The 22150-nt window shown below is 35.5% G+C and overlaps 1 protein-coding gene across 38 annotated transcripts in view; it reads left to right on the plus strand.

Moving 5' to 3' along the window:
- Positions 1-22150, plus strand: part of LOC128246976 (FERM domain-containing protein 5-like) — a 256956-nt gene that overhangs the window by 14152 nt on the left and 220654 nt on the right. Inside the window, exon 2 of one of the 38 annotated variants that reach the window (XM_089361176.1) lies at positions 1348-1604. The exons of the other annotated variants lie outside the window; for them this stretch is intronic. Coding sequence (XP_089217302.1) covers positions 1578-1604 — 27 coding nt within the window. The 5' untranslated portion in view covers positions 1348-1577. The remainder of the gene's footprint in view (positions 1-1347; positions 1605-22150) is intronic. 38 annotated transcript variants of the gene reach the window in all.

Genomic DNA, 22150 nt, shown 5'->3' on the forward strand with positions numbered 1-22150 from the left:
ACATGTATACATATGTATTTACATATGCATATGTGTATGTATGATATATGCATGTCTATGTGTGTATATATACATGTATATACTTATGCATGTGTATATATGTATGCATATATATGTATACACACATATACATACACATGTGTATATGCATCCATGCACACATTCAAAGAGAAACAAATATTAGTCAGAAAATATCAATCGATGAATTTATGTATGCTTTTAATGTTTTGTTTTTATGCTGGAAAACAAACTATTCTATGAATTTTGAATAATTGCATTTGAATGGCTTGAGCATGTGTCATTAAAGCTGGTTTCTCTTCAACAACATTGAAATAGTGTCTTCTTCTTTCACTACCAGTCAAATAATTTCGCCATGTTATGTAATATTCTTTGTATGAGAACTGGCACCATGTTTGCAATAGGAATTTTCATCTGTGACCCCAATAGCTTTAAAATCCCAAAGATTGTGTTGGCAAAAGAAAATGAACTTAGAATTATTCAAATTATGCATCTGTGTGTAAATCTTTTCAAATTAGACTTTATCTCTTATAGAAATGGAAAAAATATATTTAAAAGAAATCTCCAATTCTCTCTCTTTTCCTTCTTTGTTTGTTTATTTGTGTGATATATATATATATATATATATATATATATAATAGTAAATTTGATCGAATTTTTGAAATGGCTTTTTGTTGAATTATTTAGCTATTGCTTTTTACTAGTAATCAAAGAACAGATTATAAATCATGCTTTAAACTGATATTAAGATGCTGGCATGGTTCTAAGGTTTTAGCTTTTCTCCCACTGTGTGGCAACTTGAGCAAGTGTCTTCTACTACAGCCCTGAGCTAACCAAAAAACTCTGAGGTATCATCCTTTAATGTCCATTTTCCATACTGGCATAGATTGGGTAGTTTAACAGGATTTAGTAAGCCACGAGACTATTCTGAGCTCCAGTGTCAGCTTTGGCATGTTTTCTATGTCAAGAAATGAGGAGGTCAAATTAATTTTTGAACTGTGTACAAGCTCAAAATTTAGCACATTTTCATGTGTATATCATTGTCATCATCACCATTGTCATTTTTATGTCTGCTTTTTTTCTATCAATATGGCTTGGAAGAAACTTTTTGAGGTGGTATTTTATGGTTGGAGGCCCTTCCTGTTGCCAACCCTTATGTTTTCAAGTAAGGTACTTTTATTCCACTGGGCTTCACATATTGAAGCTGCCAAAATACAGGACTTGTTTACAAGATGCATAAACATGAACTAACCACCACTCAAATGTTGTTTATGTGAAGACATGAAGACACTAAACATTCACCTGTTTTCTTATATAATTTTTAAAAAGGAACAGTTGGCAGTGACTCTGAAGTTTCACCTACTTGGATTCATCACCCTGTTAGGAAAATCGTCTTCCAAGTCTTATATATAATCGTTTCTTTGGTGAAGCAATGTGGTTGCAAAGAAGGTGTAATATAGTGAATAAAGAAAAGCAAATGGAGATAATGAAACGAGAGAGGAAGAAAAAGCAGTGGACAAATGAGGAGAAATAGAAAAAGAGAAGGAAGTAAAAGATAAATGTTTAAGTGGTGGAGGAAAGGAAAAGTGAGTTCAAATTAATTTTAGTCCTTCTCATTGGCTTATTACATTAACTAGGTTTATACTACTATTAACTATTCTTCATGCAGAAGGTTTCCCTGGAAAATTTCCCATTGTCATGAATGAAACTGTAGTTAGTGTATTTGTTTGTACTCCTTTTTTTGACTATTTCATGAATGAAGATTAACTTCATGACTGTACATTCCTCTCTCCCCTCACTCTTTCTTAATCTCTTATTCCCCCTTTCTTGCCCCCACCCCACCCCAACGCCTCTCAGTCAGACACTGTATTTGCTTTCTATGTTAAAGTTATCTTCTGTACTTCTCTCTCTCTGCCCCTCTCTCTGACATCTTAATAATTTTTCCTAAAATGATTTTTCCCAAACACTTTTAACTTCAAAAGTCTAAAAAAAGTTCCTGCTCATTTTTGTTGAATGTTATTCGTCTTCATCTTCAATTTGGTTTGTTTTCTTTTATCATTGTCATTATATAGCAGTTTGTGCATGCATGCTTGTATGTGTATGCGTTTATTTGAATGCATATTCTGGACCAGAGAAAATCGGTTAAAAAAAAACCCCAAAACCTAATTCAGAAAATAAGTACCTATTTCCTGCAGGTGGGCTAATGCAGTATCATCTAGTTCTGTCAGTATTTCACATTTTACACCTCTATCCAAGAGCACCTGCAATAATAATAATAATAATAATAATAATAATAATAATAACGAGCACTCAGAGCGCAAACCTCTGCCATGGCAACATCAGTGTCCTCTCAACGATTGGCTGGAGATGATTTTTAAAATGCGAATATCTGAAATAAACTCGACAGCTCTCACAAATGAGAATATAAAAAATGAACCCAACCACTCTCAAAAATTTTTTTTAAATGGAAAAGTAATCCAGAATCCTTGTCCGGTACTGGATCGATCCCAAAATCTAATGAGTTCGTGCCTGTCATGAGATCAAACATCCCTGAAAATTTCATCCAAATCCATCCAGCAGTTCTTGAAATATCTTGTCCATGGACAAACAAACAAACATTATTGAAAACAATACCTCTGCCTTTGCTAAGGTGGAGGTAATAATAATGGTTTCAAATTTTGTCACAAGGCCAGCAAGTTGGGAGGGGAGGAGCAAGTTGATTACATCAAACTCAATGCTTGACTGGTACTTATTTTATCAACCCTGAAAGGAAGAAAGGAAAAGTTGACCGTAACAGAATTTGAACTCAGAAAGAATCTGGAAGAAATGTTACTAAACATTTTTTTCTAACAAGTTAACAATTCTACCATATGCCAATACACACAGATAGAGAAATTAAGGCAAATAGACCAGATATAGTTGTCAAAGATCATGAAGGAAAAAAATGCCTTCTAATTGATGTTTCAATACCAGCAGATGACAACGTTTCTCTAAAAGAAATGGAAAAACTTTCAAAATACAAAGACCTGGAAATAGAGATAACTCGAATGTGGAATCTAAAAACAGAAACAATTCCTATCATAGTAGGTGCCTTAGGTATAATAAAAAAATATTCAGACAAATACATAACAAAAACACCAGGACTTACAAATATATATAACATACAGAAAATTGCACTACTGGGTACTGCACACATTCTACGCAAAACACTTTCAATACAGTAAACATAAGAGCACCACAGCACATACCCAAGGCGCACAGAGCTGCGCTCGGTAGTGAAGTGAAAGCATGTTATAAAAATAAAACTACTGAATAATAATAATAATAATAACCATAATAATAATCCTGTCTAATATAAGCACAGGGCCTGACATTTTTGGAGAAGTGGTAGTTCATTACAATGACCCCAGTGTTCAATTGATACTCATTATATCAACTCTCAAAAGGATGAAAGGCAGAGCCAACCTTTGGCCAAACTTGAACTTAATACATTAAGCTGGAACAAATGCCATTAAGCTTCTGCCAATGATTCTGCCAGTTGCTGGCTCAATAATAGTAATGTATTTTTTCTTATGTCTTGCAAGTACTTGGTGGTCCTATCAGTGCAGGTGCCACTTAAAAGCACCCAGTCCACACTGTAAAGTGGTTGGAGTTTGGAAGGGCAACTGTAAAAATCTTGCCAAAACTGACCTTACCTGTGCTTGTGCCATGTAAAATGTACTAAGTCCACTCTGCTGAGTGGTGGTGTTAGAAAGGGCATCCAACTGTAGAAATCTTCCCAAAACAGTCACAGAAGTCTGATGCAGGCTTCGGCCTGGTTGGCTCTTGTGGAACTGTCCCACCCATGCTAGCATGGAAGATGGACTTTAAACGATGATGATAATAATAATGCTGATAATGATGATCATGATAGAAATCATGGCCATTGATTGATAGGTGAGCAACATTTTGGTTTTATCCTCTATTTACTAACTTGTTCCAGGTTCAATTTTAACCAGCAAATTTAATAAAAAAAATGAAAAGATTCCAGGCATTAGTGAACCTAAAATACTTGGAAATTCTGATATCCAAACTATTGAATTTCAAACAGTTTCTGCTAATAACGTCAAATGAACAACAAAATGCTAATATATATAAATGAATAAAGAAATGCATAAATCAATGAGTTCAATAATCTGATAACTTAAATTCCAATAAGATTTAAATACTATTAAAATATCCAAATATTTTGATAGCATTTAAATGAATTACCTTATTGTCTATTTCTAATCTTATTTTCTGTTTCACCATCCTCCAAGGTATTCATTTTTAACTTATCTATTAATTATTTTTGTTTTCCATTTTTTTCTTTTTGCTTTTCCTTTTCCAAAGATATCTACGAGACAAATTGTTTTTATTTTATTTTACTTTAGAACAGATTGTCTTTTAAAAGAGTAACAATAGCTCTTGTCTTATGTTTCGAAATGAGACTTGAATGTTATCTGCTGTTCACGCACTCATATATCATGTGTCCTACTGTGTGTGTGTGTGTGTGTGTGTGTGTGTGTGTGTAAGAGACTTAAAATCAGATTTAGCCAAGTGGGTGGATTTAGCATTCATCTTTGTTGAATATGAGTTTATATTTGGACTGATATTATGTTACCTAGTTGTACAGTTTAAATATTGGTTATCTTTTAAGCATTGTTCATTAAAGGGTGTGTAGCAATGTAACTTAAAATACTCTTGTATGTTTATTGGGGAAAGTATCATAATCAGTGGCACTGTCTTTTCACCTCCTACTTTTGACAAGTCATTGTGCATTCTTCTTTGGCATCTGTCTATATTGAGAGACAATGGTGTTTTGCATCACTGATCGCTTAAGGTTTGACTGCATGCCAACTCTGTAGGGGCAACACCTTTCTGTGCTGTTGCTGCTGCTTTTCAAAACAGCACTGAAGTAATATGTCTTGAGTGCAAACCTGGGTTGGGTATATGTAGATTCTGGGTTGCTCATATACTGGAACAACTCCCTTGTCTTTGGTGTAGTCCAAAAACTGTAGAACAGTACATTTGACACTATTTTGGCTACAGGAGTTACCAAAAGGACATCAAACTACCTAAGGGACTCCATTCCAGATTCCCTGGTCTCTGCCTCACAAAACAATGAAGCTATAACTGGGACTCTGCAACAATGGACAGGGACCCAAATCAGATATTATCAGCTGGAGTCAGCTGAGCCTGAGATTTGTGTTAAGTAGGGTCAACATGCCCTATTGTAGTGACTAGCTCACAACCTGAAACCACTACATTGTGGCTTGAATCTTTTTTTTTCTGCCTTTTTAAATCTTTTGTATTTGGCTCAGCACCCCAAAATATCAACCTATTGGCTGGATGATTTATATTTATGTTGTCACTGGAACATAACTATACTTGAATGCATAGTTACATAGCACACAAGCAGCTTTGTCTACCATAATCTAAATAGGTACATGATGTAGTGCAGGTCAGTGCAATATAAATGGCAAAAATTTTACTAGTTTCCAGAGTAGAAATTAAAATTTACCAGCATAAAAATTTATGCAAGTAGATGTTAGAATAGAAATGATGGCAGTACAGGCCTGTCTATGTGGTTAAGAAGCTTAGGTTCCTTCCATGCTATTGTGTAGCACCTTGGGTTTGTCTTCTATTTTAACCCTGATTGATCAAGGTCTTGTGAATGGATTTTGTAGATGGAAACTAAAACACATATACACGCAGTGTGTGTGTGCATGTGTATGTGCCCCTGTCTTGACATCACATGATTGTTGTAAATGACCATCACTGTTATACTAGCAATGTTTGTTTCTCATCTTCTGTGAAAAACATGTGTTCCTATGGAGAAATATTACCTTGCTTGGAAATAGGTGAGGGTTAGCAACAGGAAGGGCATCATGCTATAGAAAAATCTGCTTCAACACATTCTGTCTGACCCATGCAAACATGGAATGGTGGACATTAAATGAAGATGATTATGAAGATGATTTTATTAAAATAAAGCTAAAGCAAATTTAATGTATCAATTTATTTTTACCCTATCACCACAGCTCTTTACTAATTCACTGTATTGCAAAATATACTTGATAATCGTCACTTGAGGAATAGCTGCTTCACTGTCTGAATATTGCAACACCACTACTCTATTGCTACAATACTTAGTGTTACGGCATTGCTTCAGTTACTGCAACGCTGTTCTATTATAACTGAAGAATTATAGCCATTATTGCAGCACTGTTGCATAACTGCAGCATTGCTACAATGCCATGATACAAATCCACTATGTGACATTAGTTCAATATTAGTAAGCATAACATTATCATATGCTATAACCACCTTATCACTGCACTAGTCTGATACAGGGTCACTATCATTATTAAGTGTTGTACTACATATGTCACCACTGTACTAGTTTGACTCGAGACACTAGTGCAGTACAGCAACACTTCTGCAGTGCCATACTACTAACCTGGTAGTGATACTAGAGCGCTACAGTAACCTTTCTTCAATCCAACAACATTTGTCTGATATAGTGATTCCAGTCTAGAGCAGTAACACGACTTCAGTCCAGCAATACCAGTACAACATCAATTTTTTTTAGAATCTTTGGTTCTAAAGCCTTTCTGGTTTATTGAATTTTTTCCAAACCAGGCATGGTTACCTTGTTCAACACACTTTAAATTAAATGAATATTAAATGAAGTATAAATAACAATTAGTATAAATAACAGTTTAAAATTTTTGGGGAAGGGTTAAGTCAATTACATTGACACCAGTACTCAATTGGTACTTAGTTTATTGATTCTGAAAGGATGAAAGGCAAAGTGTACCTTGGCAGAAATTGAACACAGAACATAAAGATGGGCAAAATGCCACCAAACATTTTGCCCAGCATGCTGCTGATTCAGCCAGCTCAGCACCTTCATTAGTATAAATACTACAAATTTATTAACACCATACTGTGCATGGTACTAGTAAACTAGTCTGGTGGTCACAAGAATTTGAAGTTCCTGTTTGTAAATTAGAGCAGATTATAAAAGGTTCCAGACCATCAGTATTCAGAAAGTTGGTGATAAGCCTGTAGTAGTTTAGCACAACAACACTAGTCAAGTGCAGCAACATTGGTCCAGTCCAATAGCACTACTATAGTGTAATACTAGTGTGTCACTATATTTGTACTGTAGAGCTGTCTCAACTGTAGCATTGTCTACTTTCATACTATGATACTACTACAACACTATGATGCGAATAAGTTGTTTTTTTTTTTTACCCCAGATTGCAAGTTGTGCAGACATGTGAGTAGAGATAGAGAGATTTAACAGCTGATTCTAGCAGGTCAAAGTGACCGCGTAGAGATTTCCTCATTAGCTTGACACTACTAAATTAGTTATTTAGTCCTATGGTTGATCAAGCAATTCCAGCTCTGATCAGCCTGTGTTTTTGCATTTTTTTTTTATCACACACAATTATATTTGGTACTACATTCTCTGTGTACTTTGCATCCCGTTTTTTTTTGAGATAGCAGGTTGTGATCTTTAGGGAAACTTGGCTGCTATTTCTAATAGTTTGAGCAATCATGAAGAGGTGTTCTTCGATGGCTTGACAGTACTACAATATATGTTGTTTGCTTTGTTACTGAAATAAAATTAAAGTCATAGAGTACTATACTACATAGCACAACTTTTTCCCTTTATTTATCATCATTATCGAAAGAAAATCAGTAACACAGCAGTACTTAACACACTACTGCTCCTAGAGTTTTACAACAGTATATTCAGCAGTTCGGGTGTGTGGCCTAGAGGTTAGGTGTGTTGCACTTATAACTGTCAGATTCTGGTTTTGATTTCCAGGCTGTGCATTGTGTTCTTGAGCAAAACAGTTCATTTCATGTTGCTACAGTTTACTCAGCTGTAAATGGACTAGTCTACTCAGCTGTAAATGGATTACTCCTGTGATGGACTAGTTCTCTGAGCAGGGGGAACATTGGTCTGCTTTCCTAACTAGCAATGTGGCATCATCCAAAAGCTGAAATGATCCAAAGTGCATTGTCCAAAGCGATCGTCTGGTCAATCATGTGATATTAAGCAATGGTAGCATGATGCACCACTGGTATCTCTTACATAATTCTAATACTGTTATATTAATACTAGCATAATCCTACTGTATTACATCTATATACACAACTGTGTGTGTGTGTGTATAGATGGATATTGGCCTCAGTTTTCGACTATGAGTTTGTAGTTTCTTTTATTAATTGAATTTCCAGGCTCGTTGAATTAGTAAGTGACCAAGTATTCCACAGACATGTGCAATTATAACAATTCTTAGGTGCAATCAATTTGATATGCATGTCAAGACTGGACCTTCTGGATTACTGGCATAATTCATCTGACGGGATTCTAAACTGTTTCTGTCTACCCAATTTTGCTCACAGAGTTTTGGGTTACCCCAAGGCAATAGAAAATAACATTTGGCTAAGATGCCAAATAACAGGATGGAACTTTTGACCTCATGTTTGCAAAATAAAATTTAAACTACTTTGTCATATTGCATCTGTCCATGTGTGTCTCTGTCTATCATGTCACACATGAGTGCTTATTCATCTTTTGTCTCTCTCTCTTCCCCCCCCCCCTCCCCTCTCTGTGTGTGTGTGTGTGATGCACATTCTCATTTACAAAAAAAAAAAAAAAATCCTGAATAACTGGGAGAACAATTTAAGATAAAGTACACAATAAATAAGCTAGATATTGGAAAAGTCTATTTAAATATTGGTTCTTACAAGAGTAATCATATTTCCTACTTTTTAAAATTTGTCCGAGTGGATTCCAAAAAGAAGACTACACTCGACTAGTCTTGTAAGAATCGTCATTTTAATATGTGAATAAATATATGCGTGTGTATGTGAAAACACATGGCCTTGTGGTTAAGATGTTGCACTCTCAATCACTAGATCATGGATTCAATTCTTGGACTGGGTGGTGCATTGTATTCTTGAGCAGAACACTTCGTTTCATGTTGCTAAAGCTAAAAACATGAAGTGCAAGGTGACCAGTGATGTATAACAACATCCAATAGTCTTTCTAGTTGACACCATTATAGTTGACACCAAAGCCTTGAGTGGATTTGGTAGACGGAAACTGAAAGAAGCCTGTCGTATATATATATATATATATATGTGTGTGTGTGTGTATATGTTTGTGTGTCTGTTTGTCCCCCCAACATCGCTTGACAACTGATGGTGGTGTGTTTACGTCCCCGTAACTTAGCGGTTCGGCAAAGGAGACCGATAGAATGAGTACTAGGCATCCAAAGAATGTTCCGGGGTCGATTTGCTCGACTAAAGGCGGTGCTCCAGCATGGCCACAGTCAAATGACTGAAACAAGTAAATGAGTAAAAGAGTATAGTATAACCCAACCAACCATACAATAAAGCCCCAGGTTAGCTTGATCAAAGCTAACCTGGGGCTATTGATATTTCCGCAATTGCAATGTACTGTACAAATAATACTAACACAGAACAACCATTGCAGTATAGCAACAGAAAACGTTACATAGCTGTGCATAACATACCACAACATACTGCCTGCCATACCGTACAACAAGAGCTGTTACTTACTGCAAAATGCAATACCAGTTTTTCTTACTACTATTACTACTCTCCCCATCGTCTTTACTTCTACTGTAACAATAGTCTATGTATTACGTGTATACATGCACTATGTCTGATAAAAAGTCTGGTTGGTCAAGGCTGGAGAACACTTTTGATCATTGGCTTGCTTATTCAGGGCTGTTTAGGAGCTAGCTACTCAACAACAACAACTTGCTGCAGTACCACCACCACCACCACTACTACTACTGCTACTACTACAATATGCTAACCACAGCAAAACCCCTTAGAATCTGTAACCATATTATAACAACAGTAATAGTTAAACTTAAGTGATACAATGATTGCAGTATAACTGTATCATACCATATATGATACTGTATTACATCATACCACACTCTATGATGCTATACTGTATGATACACCATACCATACAACAGTGATTATAACTACATCTATCTAGCTATCTTTCTTTCCTATGTTATCTCTGAAGTTGATACCCACTTGCAAACAATACATACAACCAGCTTCGTTGCCCCCTCCCAACTCCCACCTACATCCGACCCCCTCCCCCCCCACCTTCCAAAACCAAATAACAAATGTAATACAATAAAATATATATATATATATATAAATACCATCACAGATAAACAAATCTAAACAAAAATTAAAGAATGATGGAAAGGAAAAGAAAGAAATAGAAAAATAATGAAAAACAACACAAAAACAAACTACAACAGTAGCAATAACAGCCCAAGTAACAAACGAAATCACTGTAAGAAGAATGGAATTCTTGTGGAATTGGATTACCTGCTACATCATTATCTATTTTTATTCCTCATTATTCCTCTTCAACGTTTCTATCACTCTAACTTCTATCCCCTCTAGCGCCAAACTATATCTTTCTATTTCTGTCTTTGCTTTCACCATTTTCTACACCTCCAGTTTTGATTCTTCTATCTCTATATTGCCCCCTCTCTCTCTCTCTCTCTCTCTCTTTCTCTCTCTCTCTCTTTCTCTCTCTCTCTCTCTCTTTCTCTCTCTCTCTCTCTCTCTCTCTCTTTGTCTGTCTTTTTCTGTCTGTTGCTTTTTCTCTCTCTCTCTCTCTCTCCACGTCCTCTTTACCCTGTCAATTTCTTTCTCTCGCTTTTCTCTAGCTTTCTTTTTCTCTACTGCTTCTATCTTTTTTCATGCTTTCTTTTCACTCTCTCAAGCTTTCTCTCTTCTTATTCTGTCTTCAATCTCTCTTTCCACGTTTTCTCTCCCTTTCTCCACTCTTTTCATGTTTTCTGTCTTGTCTTTTTCCATGCTTTCTCTCTCATCTTTTTCCATGCTTTCTCTCTCTTTTTCCACACTTTCTCTCTCATCTTTTTCCACACTTTCTCTCCCGTCTTTTTCCACGCTTTCTCTCTCATCTTTTTCCACACTTTCTCTCTCTTTCTTTTCACACCTTCTCTTTCCATTCTTTTCCTTTCTACACACTCTTTACTCTTTCTCTTCACTCTCTACTCTCTCTCTCTCTCTCTCTCTCTCTCTCTTCATTCTGCATCCTCCTACATCTCTCCCTCTCGTTCTCTTTCAGATGTTTTTCATTCTCAGTCACTTTTCAGCTTTTCTTCTGCTATTGTTTTCCTTCCTTCACTTTCTCCTTCATTCATTCTTACTGTTTCTACTTGCTTCCTACACCTCTCCTCACCACTCCCCATTGTCTTTTACATTCTTCTTGTTTTTTGCATTTTTCTAGACAAATTAAGCAGTCTGTGGTAAATGTTTCTATAGACTTACACAAGAACTGAAGCTAAAACAACAACAACATCAACACTATGAACATCATCATCATCATCAGCAGCAGCAGCCCTCTTAAAGTCATCTTTTGATGAGATCATTTCACTGCGACAGTAACAAAACAGCAGTAATAACAATATCAATAACAATGACAATACACCATCACCATCATCGTCATCATCATCTCTAACATCTTATTGCTATTTGTTGCTATTGGAAAGGAAATCTGTTTTAATGATTTAAGGAATTTACTCCAATACCTTTGCTAGAAAGATAGAAAGAAAGAAAAGTGATAAAACGCTAACATCATTTATGTTTTTTTTGCTTTTATTATTTTATTTTAAATCTCATTGGTTTCTAGTGATATGTTGTAATTGCTATTATGAAGGGTGGTGGTGGTTGGCAGGATCAATAGTGTTGCACGACAAAATGTCATGTTGTATTTTAGTTATGCCTCTTTGCTGTTCAAATCTCATCAAGGTTAGCATACCCTTTCGTCCTTACCAAGCCATGAAAATTATCACCAGTCAAATATTGGGGCCAACATAACCGTTTTTCCTTACCAAATTTCTGGCTTTGTGCCTATGTTAGTAGTAGTAGTAGTAGTAATAATAATCCTTTCTTCTATAGGCACAGGGCCTGAAATTTCGAGGGAAGGGGCTAGCTGATTACATCAACCCCAGTATTCTACTGGTACTTATTTTATCGACCTCAAAAGGATGAAAAGCAAACTCGGCTTCAACAGAATTTGAACTCAGAACATAAAGACAGACGACTTACCACTTAGCATTTTGCCTGGTGTCCTAATGATTCTGCCAGCTTGCTAAATAATAATAATAATTCTTTCTACTATGGGCATAAGGCCTGATTTTTTTTTTTTTTTTTTGTGGGAAGGGGCTAGTTGATTACATCAATCCCAGTGCTCAACTGGTACTCATTTTATCAGCCCAAAAGGATGAAAGGCAAAGTCAACCTTGATGGCAGTTGAACTTAGATGGGAAAAATGTTGCTAAGCATTTTATCTGACATGATAATGATTATCCGTTCATCACCTTTGTTGTCGTTATGTATTGTACACCTGCTGTGTGCTGATGACACTACAATGAAAGTCTTTCCAATTAAGTGCGAGTTCCAGTACTACACTTTGTATACTATGCACAGTAACCATCTGACTCTGAAACACATAGCACCAACCACACAACACATCAAATACATTCACCACCCTACTGAATAAATTGCTTGTCACAGCAAATGCTTTCTTCTTCCTCTGCGGCCAAGATGTATTTCATCATGCCATATCAGAACCGCCCCTGCCTCATTATCTTTGGTAGGTCTTCAAGTCCATGTTGTTTTTTTTCTGTCAATGACATCAATATAGTTGAGTAGTCTTTGTCTGCTATTAGGGTGTAGAAGTTTCCAAGATACAACTTTTGATATGACCTGATGTTCATTCAGCACAATAGCAGTAAACAAAGCTTACCCTTTGAGCAACAATTGAAGAAATGGATGGAATATATTTTCATAAATCTCATAGAAGATTGCAGGATCTGCAAAAACAATATCATCTACACTTATATTAATGATGTTGCTTTACAGAATAATGGTATATTGTTTTAAAGAATCAGTCCTAGAAACAGAAGCCAAAAATGGCTGCTGGCCCTAATTCTATTAATATAAATACCCTAGATTGTTATTAGAATGAATCATTCTTCTAAAAACACAAAACTTTGCAAGTTTAGCAAAATATATTAAAGTATAAACTCTAATATCTACATGCTTACTACTACAACTTATTCAAGGGTACTCTTGAATAATACTAAACACAATGATTTTTCTCAATCCTTCTCTGCCTCTTCCCACCCCCTCTTCAACTGCTAACTCCCACAAGAGATCTGTTATCAATTTTACATTGTTATCTTTATCTCCCACTCTAGGTGTGCCGGAAAAAGATACAAGTGCTGTTTGCTTTCAAAATGGAAAAATATCCCAAAATAAACAAAAAAAAAAAGAAAGAAAAAAATCCTGTGCACATGCATACATGTCATATATATATATATATATATATATATATATATATATATATATATACTGGCTATATAAGTGTGTGTTTATGTGTATGCACACACACACGCACACACATATATAAATATATATATATATATATATATATATATGTGCACACGTTTAGATGTGTATGTGTACATATATACAAACACATTTTCATTTATACGCACACATGAGTTAAGGAATGGAGTAGATAATATCTGGGCTACATACGTTTCATAGTGAGCAGAACCTCCAAAGTGGTAAATATCCAAGCTAGGTGTATACTGCAGGCTACTCTTTAGGCCAAGGGTATCTTGATTAAATGAAGTTTACATTGTCGTAAGGAGATACATGTCAACACACGGTCAATTCAATCAGAATGTATATGTATTAGTAATGTTGCTTTACAGGATAATGGAATATATATATATCATCATTATCATTTAATGTTTGTTTTCCATGCTGGCATGGGTTGGGTGGTTTGACTGAAAACTGGTAAGCCGGAGGGATGCACCAGGTTCCAGTTTGATTTGGCATGGTTTCTATGGCTGGATGCCCTTCCTACTGCCAACCACTCTGAGAGTGTAGTGGATGTTTTTTATGTGCCACTGGCATGGGTGCCATTGACCTGACACCGGTATCGGCCATGACTACTGTCTCATTTGGCTTGACAAGTCTACACAAGCACGTTATATTGCGAAAGGTCTTGGTCACCTGTCAAGTAGATAACATTCGAAATAAAATGGTCCCAGAAGAAATGAGCCACATCTTTCAGTTCCAAAGGGCTAGTTAGAGCTGCTGTGCTACTTCTCACCAATCTGAGAAAAGAATGGCCATTGTTTCATGCAATAAATAACCTAACAATGCAAGCTGAACCATCTGTCAAGGTTATCTGTCAAATCAACCATATTCAAAATTGTTCCTTATACTTCGCATACTCTCTGTAATTGTCTGTAACAATTTCTTTTAATGAGTGGACCAGCTCATTAACATTCTTGTCTAGTCAGTCATGTTAAGGGGCTAATGTCATCACTGAAGGAAGACAGGAGGGAAAAAGGAAAAAAAGCTATATCTCTTACGATGCTCATGTCTCTGTCTCTTATGAGAACTAATTTCTTCATTTGCCTTATGGGCAACAAATAGGACATTACAAATATGTGAGTGTACATGATTGCTCTATTTCAAGCACATCATCATAACCATCATTTTCATTATCATCTTCATATTCATTTTCTTCACTGTTATCATCTCTGCCGCCACCACCACTGTCACCCCACCACCATCATCATAATCTTCAGCATCATAATTTTCAACATTATCACCATCATCATCATCCTCATCACCATCGTCATCTTCATCACCACTACCACCATGTCTGATTTTATACACAGCATGGGTTAGATTGGTGATCACAAACAAGTTAGTTTTTATTTGGAGTTATTGACCATCTCAATGGGTTGTGTGTGTGGGGGGGGGGCATGTTTTACCATTTATAGAATGTTTTCTATGGCTGTATGCCCTTCCTACTGCTAACCATTCTGAGTCTCCTGGGGTTGCATTTTATTGTAGCACCAGCACCAGATAGGTTGTGAGGATCTTGGAAAGATTAAAGTATCTTCTCTACCTTATTTTGCATATAAAATGTATCTGTTTGGATATCTTTTATTCTCTACTTATTTCAGTCATTAGACTGCAGCCATGCCAGAGCACTGCCTTGTAGTATTTTTAGTCAAATGGATCTACCTAGTAATTATTTTTTTAAAGCCTAGTACTTATTCTATTGGACACTTTTGCTGAACTGCTAAGTTACTGGGATGTAAACACACCAGCAACGGTTGTCAAGTGGTAATTGGGGACAAATACATACACACACACACACACACACACACACACACGACAGGCTTCTTTCAGTTTCTCTCTACCAAATCCACTTACAAGGTTTTGGTTGGCCCAAGGCTGTAGTAGAATACACTTGCCTAAGGTATCACACAGTGGGACTGAACCCAGAACCAAGTGGTTGGGAAGCAAGCTTCTTACCACAGAGCCATTCCTGTACCTGTAAAAATAAATTGAAATATAATCTTATGCGTAATACACAAAGTGTGCGAGTATATAAGCCTGGCTGAGAAATTCTTTGCAATCATGAGTACCAAGTTCAATTCTCACTGCATGGCGTCTTGCAAAAGTTCATTTTATTATGGAAACTGTGTGGAAGCCCAACATATAGATTACAAACGGCTAGCTTTGTTGTACTCTGTATCATACTGATTCCACCTGTAGGTTACATTAAAGGCGACAGGTATGTTGTCCTTTGAGTTTGTGGCAAACATTTGCATCAACATTTTGCTATCTGTGTGCTGCAGGGTCTACACAAGCTTTCATCTCTGAAAACAAATTATCTGTGTAGGTAGTGTAACAGCTACAGGCTGTTGGACCTTCATACACTGAAATCAGATGAGTCCTCTGTGTGTGTGTGTGTGTGTGTATATATATATATCTTGATCTCTTAATTATAAAAACACCTAATAACCAAATCACAACCGACATCTACCACAAACCTACAGACTCACAACAATACCTCCTTTTTAGCTGATGCCACCCAAAACACATCAAGATAAATATCCCCTTTAATTTAGCTAAAAGAATTTGCACCATTGTCTCTGACCCAACCACTCGAGAAATACGCTTACAAGACCTCAAAAAAACAGTATTACAATGCCAATATCCCTCCACACTCATAGATCTTGGAATAAAACATGCCAAGGAACTTGACAAAAACACACTAAAAACCAACCAACACAATACCACACCCAACCCCAAAAACATCGAAGCATACACCACAATCAAACAAAACCTCCCCTTACTCACCACAGACCCGAAAATGAACAATATCATCAATACACACAAAGTCCTTAAATGCAAAAGCAACACAAATCTTTGAAAACACTATTAACCAATGCCAAACTACATACACCACTTCCACCCCCATCAGTTAAAAAATGTGCACGCCCTAATTGTGGTACCTGCCCCTACCTACTTGAAGGTTCTGAATTTACCTTCAAACGAGGAACAAAGTTTAAAATCAAAACCAATTTCTCTTGTTCCTCTGGTAACCTCCTTTATGTCCTCACATGCGCAGGTTGCCAAAACTTCTATATCGGACAAACGAGCCTCCCGTTGCGTAGAAGAGTAGCAGTCCATAAAGAACAAATAAATCTCCCTCAATACCGCCAAATTCCACTCAGTGGCCATATAGACTCTTGCGCCAGAAACAAAAACCCTAAATTCCTTATATTCCCTTTCTATCAATGTAAAGACAGAATCTCCGCACAAGAAAGAATCAACAAGGAGAATCTTTTCATAGAGAAATTCCAACCATTTCTTAACACACATACCCCTCAGTGACCTTATTTCTCTAGGAACAGATATAAACTTCCTGTTGAAAAAAAGAGTTCATAACTCCAACTAAAAAGATTTGTCTCCCCTTACACACACTTCCTGTTTTGACACCACACTTCCTGCTTAACACAAACTTTTAACCCCTTTTTTAAACCTAACACAACTTTCAATTCTCATGCATCCTCATTTTTCAAACCATTATATACATGAATTACCATTGAACTTCAAAAGCTCAAAGACAATATAATGTATTGGTATATCTATTTTTTTTATATATTATTTATTTTATATATTATTTTCTTCATTTTGTACTTCTTTGTAAAAAACATTTTCATTCTCCCTCTTCTTGAAAATTTGCTTCGCAATGAAAGCCGGTTAGAGAAATCTTTATTAAAATATGTTTCCGGTTTAGCATTCTGCCTTATTATTATTTTTCATTTTCCTATTATTTCTCCACGTGCGGGTAACACAACCCCACTATTTACTGACTTATATATATATATTTATATATATTGTTCAAGATAAAGAATTAAGACTCTGTATATTCCTTCTTATCATTTGACGTGGTTAGCCAGATTTGCATTATATTAGAATGCTAATAAGGTACCAGCCTGGATTCCAAATCCCCATTCCTTTACATACATACATACATACATATATATATATATATATATATATATATATATATATGATAAACATGAGAGAGCGCGACATACACATGAAAGATGAAATAGGTAACAGTAGATTTTAGATTCCATTAGTTCAGAAATTTCTGACCAGTGATAGATATTCCTGCAATTATTATAATTATTTATTTTGCCCCTACCAATTTACCAAAAAAGAAAAAAAAAACCCAACAAAGAATTCAACAAAAAACAACCCAAACTGAACAAACAAAATAAGCCCATCTACGTATGCAAAAGGTAACAGTACGATTTTTTAATTAGCCAAAGCTTGTTTAACTGGTTGACTGATTTAGGAATGCGATATGGTCAGAATAAAAAATAATGGGGTGAGTTGGAGTGGGGTTGAGGTAGGGGTAGAGGACTGAAATTCCAGTTAATTTTGGAATTCAGTGACGCAGGGCAAGAAAGAAAAGGAAAAAGACAAAAAAAAAAAGAAAAAGAAAAAACCAGGAGGCCCCCATCCCCACCAAAAAACAAAATATCAATAAAAGGTAATTTCTATAGTTTTTGTACAATGTTATGAAACTTGAGGCCGGTTTTATTGATATTGATTAACATAAAAAGGCTGGTTTGGTTTTGACATAAATAAATGTTGAGCTAAATGGATGTAAATAGATATATGTCTGTGTATGTGTGTGTGTGTGTGTATCTATCTATCTATCTATATATATATATATATATATATATATATATATATATACACACACACACGCGTGCACACACATACACACGTGTGCGTGTGTATTATGTGTATGTATGTATGTATGTATTACATATGTGTATGTGTATAGATATGTAAAAATAGAATAAAATCTTTGTAATATATTGGGCCAAGCCTTAATACTGGTTTTTGTTGTGGTGGTGGTGAGTAGTAGTAGTAGTAGTAGTAGTAGTAGTAGTAGTAGTAGTGTTGTGTGAATTGAAAGTGTGTGTGTGAGGTGAGGTAATAGTTGTATAGGCAGTCGTTGTTACTGTAATAGTTGGTGCAACAATTATGGTAATAATAGTACAGGTAGAAGGAAGTGTTTGAAGTAGTTTTGTTAGAAGAGGGTGGGGGTTAGGGTGATTGTAGTAGTAGTAGTAGTGGAAGTATTCGTAACCATGGTTATTCATATTGGCTGTGGTGGTGGTGGTGGTTGTTATGGAAATGGAAGCGTGGTGTTGGTAGTAGTGGTAATAATAGTAGTAGTAATAGTAAAGGTGGTAGTTATCACAGTGTTGGTTATAGTTACAGTATACTTGCAGTAATTTTTGTCATGGGAAATTTGTGGTGCTGGTTGTAGTTGTAGAGGTGGTCATTTCACTGTCCAGTGGTGTTAGTGATAGTTGTAGTGGTTGTTGCACTGTCTGGTGGTGTTGGCAGTTGTATATATATAGTAGATGTGGTTGTTGCCATAGGGTGATGGTATTAGTTGCTGAGGTAGCAGTAATCATAGTGTATTAATTGAACATAATTGCGTTAGCGGAGAGATGGATTTGACATTGTATTTTGTCGATTCTATATTGGAAATGGTCAGTGCTGTGTGAAATTATATTTATGGTTAGCGCTTTATTATTGAACAAATATAGCATAATTATTTTTGTTTTGTAATCATTTCGGTTTGTAATCATATCTGAAGCATTGTTGCTAAATTAGGCTTTCATACTCCCTTCAAGCAATCTCTTAAGAAATTGTTGTTGTTGTGGCTGTTTAAGTTTCATGTCAGCTCTGCCCAAATCAGACTTCTGATCAAAGAAATTCTGTTCATGACAATCCCATTTTTTACTTAGACATTATGTATCTAGGATGACATTATCCAATGTGTACTTTCAGTGTTTTCTTTTTATATATTGAGGATTGTGTTAAGGCGGCAAGTTGGCAGAATTGTTACGGCACTGAACCAGATGCTCTGTTATTTCTCCAACCCTTTAGTTCAAATTCTACTGAGTTTGACATTGCCTTTCATCCTTTCAAGGTCACTAAAATGAGTACTAGCTGGGCACTGGAGTTGATGTTATCAGCTAGCCCTTTCAACCCCAAATTTCAAGTAAGAAGAAAAATATTGAGGATTGTGATTTGAGGCGAGTTATTTGGTTACTATTTCTAGCGTGGAGGCATGTTCAGTGTTGTTACTGTTTAAGTCAATCCTTATTGTATAAGCCTATAATGAAAAGCATTTCAGCTGTGACAACCCTGTTATTTTTATCTTTTGGCATAATATTTCTAGAGGCCTATTATTCAATGCATCTTTCTTATTTTTTTAATGATGGTAAGTTATGATTTGAGGAAGATTTGACAGCTTTTTTGTTGAAAGTTCTCATGGTCTAATGTGAAACCCTAGCTAGACCCGACATGCTGTAGACTCAACCAGCAGCAACTCTTGGTGCTGGTTGAAATTATTCTACAAAATAGATGACCTTTCTTTTAAATAATTTAGTTGGGAAGGTGATTATGATAAAAAACAAGACTAAATTAATTGTCATTTGGTATTGCTAAATCAACTTTCTGACTTCAAGTTATGCCTGTAGGGTTAATAAATTATTAGTCCATCACATTAAAAATACAATCATCTTTCATCCTCATTGTTTTATGCCTATGTTGGTATAAAATGGATGGATCAACATGATCTGAGTTTGTTGTTATTTAGAGTTACTGCACTCATTGACGGCTTGTATGTGGTGGGCTCAGCATCTTGCTTGTAGTTATATTTTTAGTCTGATTTCTATGACTGAATGCCCTCCACAACACCAACTTTATAGTATATCCTGGGTACATTTTATTGTAGCTCCAACACTAAATAGTTGGTGATTGATCATTTCTCTTTAACAAGAGTGTTTTGTTTTGGGTTAAGCATTGGCAATCTCTTTCTATTCCCTAAAGAGGAATGTATTAAAAAAGGTGTTTGTATGGTTATTATTGCTAGACTTTTCCATAAGATCATGAGTTCAAATCTTGCTACATTCAGTGTGTTGTATTACTAGACATGTAATATCCTTGGTCTGTTATCTTCAGTTTATGTGGGTTTAATAGCATAAGTATTATGAAGTAAGAAAATCAGACACCTAATGATAAATTATTTTCTTAAGAGTTGGATAACTTCCAGTTCTTAATTCACATCCAGTCCATGGATGGTGTAAGGAGTAAGACTACTTGGGCAATATATCCTATTTCCTACATTGGTTTGTTGATAATATTTCTGAATTATGGATGTCCAATGTGTAAGAATCCCCAAAATATATGATATGGTCCTCAGATAAATAAACATTATTTACATCTAATTTACTCTTAATTAGCAAGAAAAGAAAAAAATTAGTCTCCATAATAATAATATGAAGATGAAAAAAACAAAACAAATTTAGATAAAATAAAAGATTCAATGAAGTTCTTGTGTCTGAGTTGGTAAATATAGCTTCCAACTTTTTTTTATCTGTCTAAGCTTGTCTGAAACTCTTTGCATACCATACAACATGCCACTCAAGACTGCCTGTGGTCACATATGTTACCAACCCACAGACATTCCATTGTAATCTTTTTTTTTTTATCTTAGAACCTAAATAGTACTCCAAACCTTAGCTTATTATACCAATCAATAGCAGAGTTACAGGTAATTTTACTGAATTGCTCTAGCATTTTTATTATTTTGAAAATTGCCATATTTCTTTGCAGAAATATTGCCATATAACATATTCCAATAAGTTTGAAAATATTTCGGGGGTGCGGTGGGGGAGGAACACAAAAATAGAAGAGCAAGAAAAATATAGACATTTATATTTTTTTGCTTTTCTAAAATAAAGACGTGTACATTTTTCTTGCTCATCAATGACAAACAAATGCATTGTTATGGTATTAGGGTCTCCTTTTGGATCATTATCAATTTGTTGTTATCAAAAAAATGACGTCTGCAACATCATCAGCTACTGCAAATGATAGTCTGAGAAATGGAAAGAGAAATAAGTAAAAAGAATGAATGTTTTCATCTACATTGACCTTCTTTATCCGCGGAATATGTAGAACAATGCCTTGTTGGCATGTGTCCTATCTTAAAGTTGCACCCTTAACAATTACCCAGTGTCTTTTGAATCCACTCCTCTCCATGATAATAGCCTATATATATATACACATACACACACACACACACACACACACACACACACACACACACACACACACACACACACACACACATTTGATTGAGAACTGTACATTTGCCAAGTATTGTATATCATTTTGAATAGTTCCCCCCTCTCAGAAAATGGCCAAAAATAGGAAAATTAATGACTTAGTGACTAAAAAGAATCATTTATCTCATGGCAGTGATGTCTGCAATCAGGGCAATGGCTCCAATTTGGTGAGAGATTTACAACTGATTCAAGTAATTAATTTGTGGCTATTAACATTTTTTCTTCTTCATATTACTACTTTAGGATTTGCAATAAAGCAATGTTTACAAACAACATTGTTTTTTCCCATCTTATTTTGGACTACCGATCTCTATAGTTACAAAAACTATATTGAGTATATTAAATGTTCATTGAGAGAAGTGAGAAGAGCAGAGTATTAGAAAAGTTATATACTCTGCAATATCTGACAAGACTCTTATGGCAACCTTACATACAGG

Source organism: Octopus bimaculoides, chromosome 12 (assembly GCF_046866305.1).
Source record: "Octopus bimaculoides isolate indiv1 chromosome 12, ASM4686630v1, whole genome shotgun sequence".
Taxonomy (NCBI): Eukaryota; Metazoa; Mollusca; class Cephalopoda; order Octopoda; family Octopodidae; genus Octopus; species Octopus bimaculoides.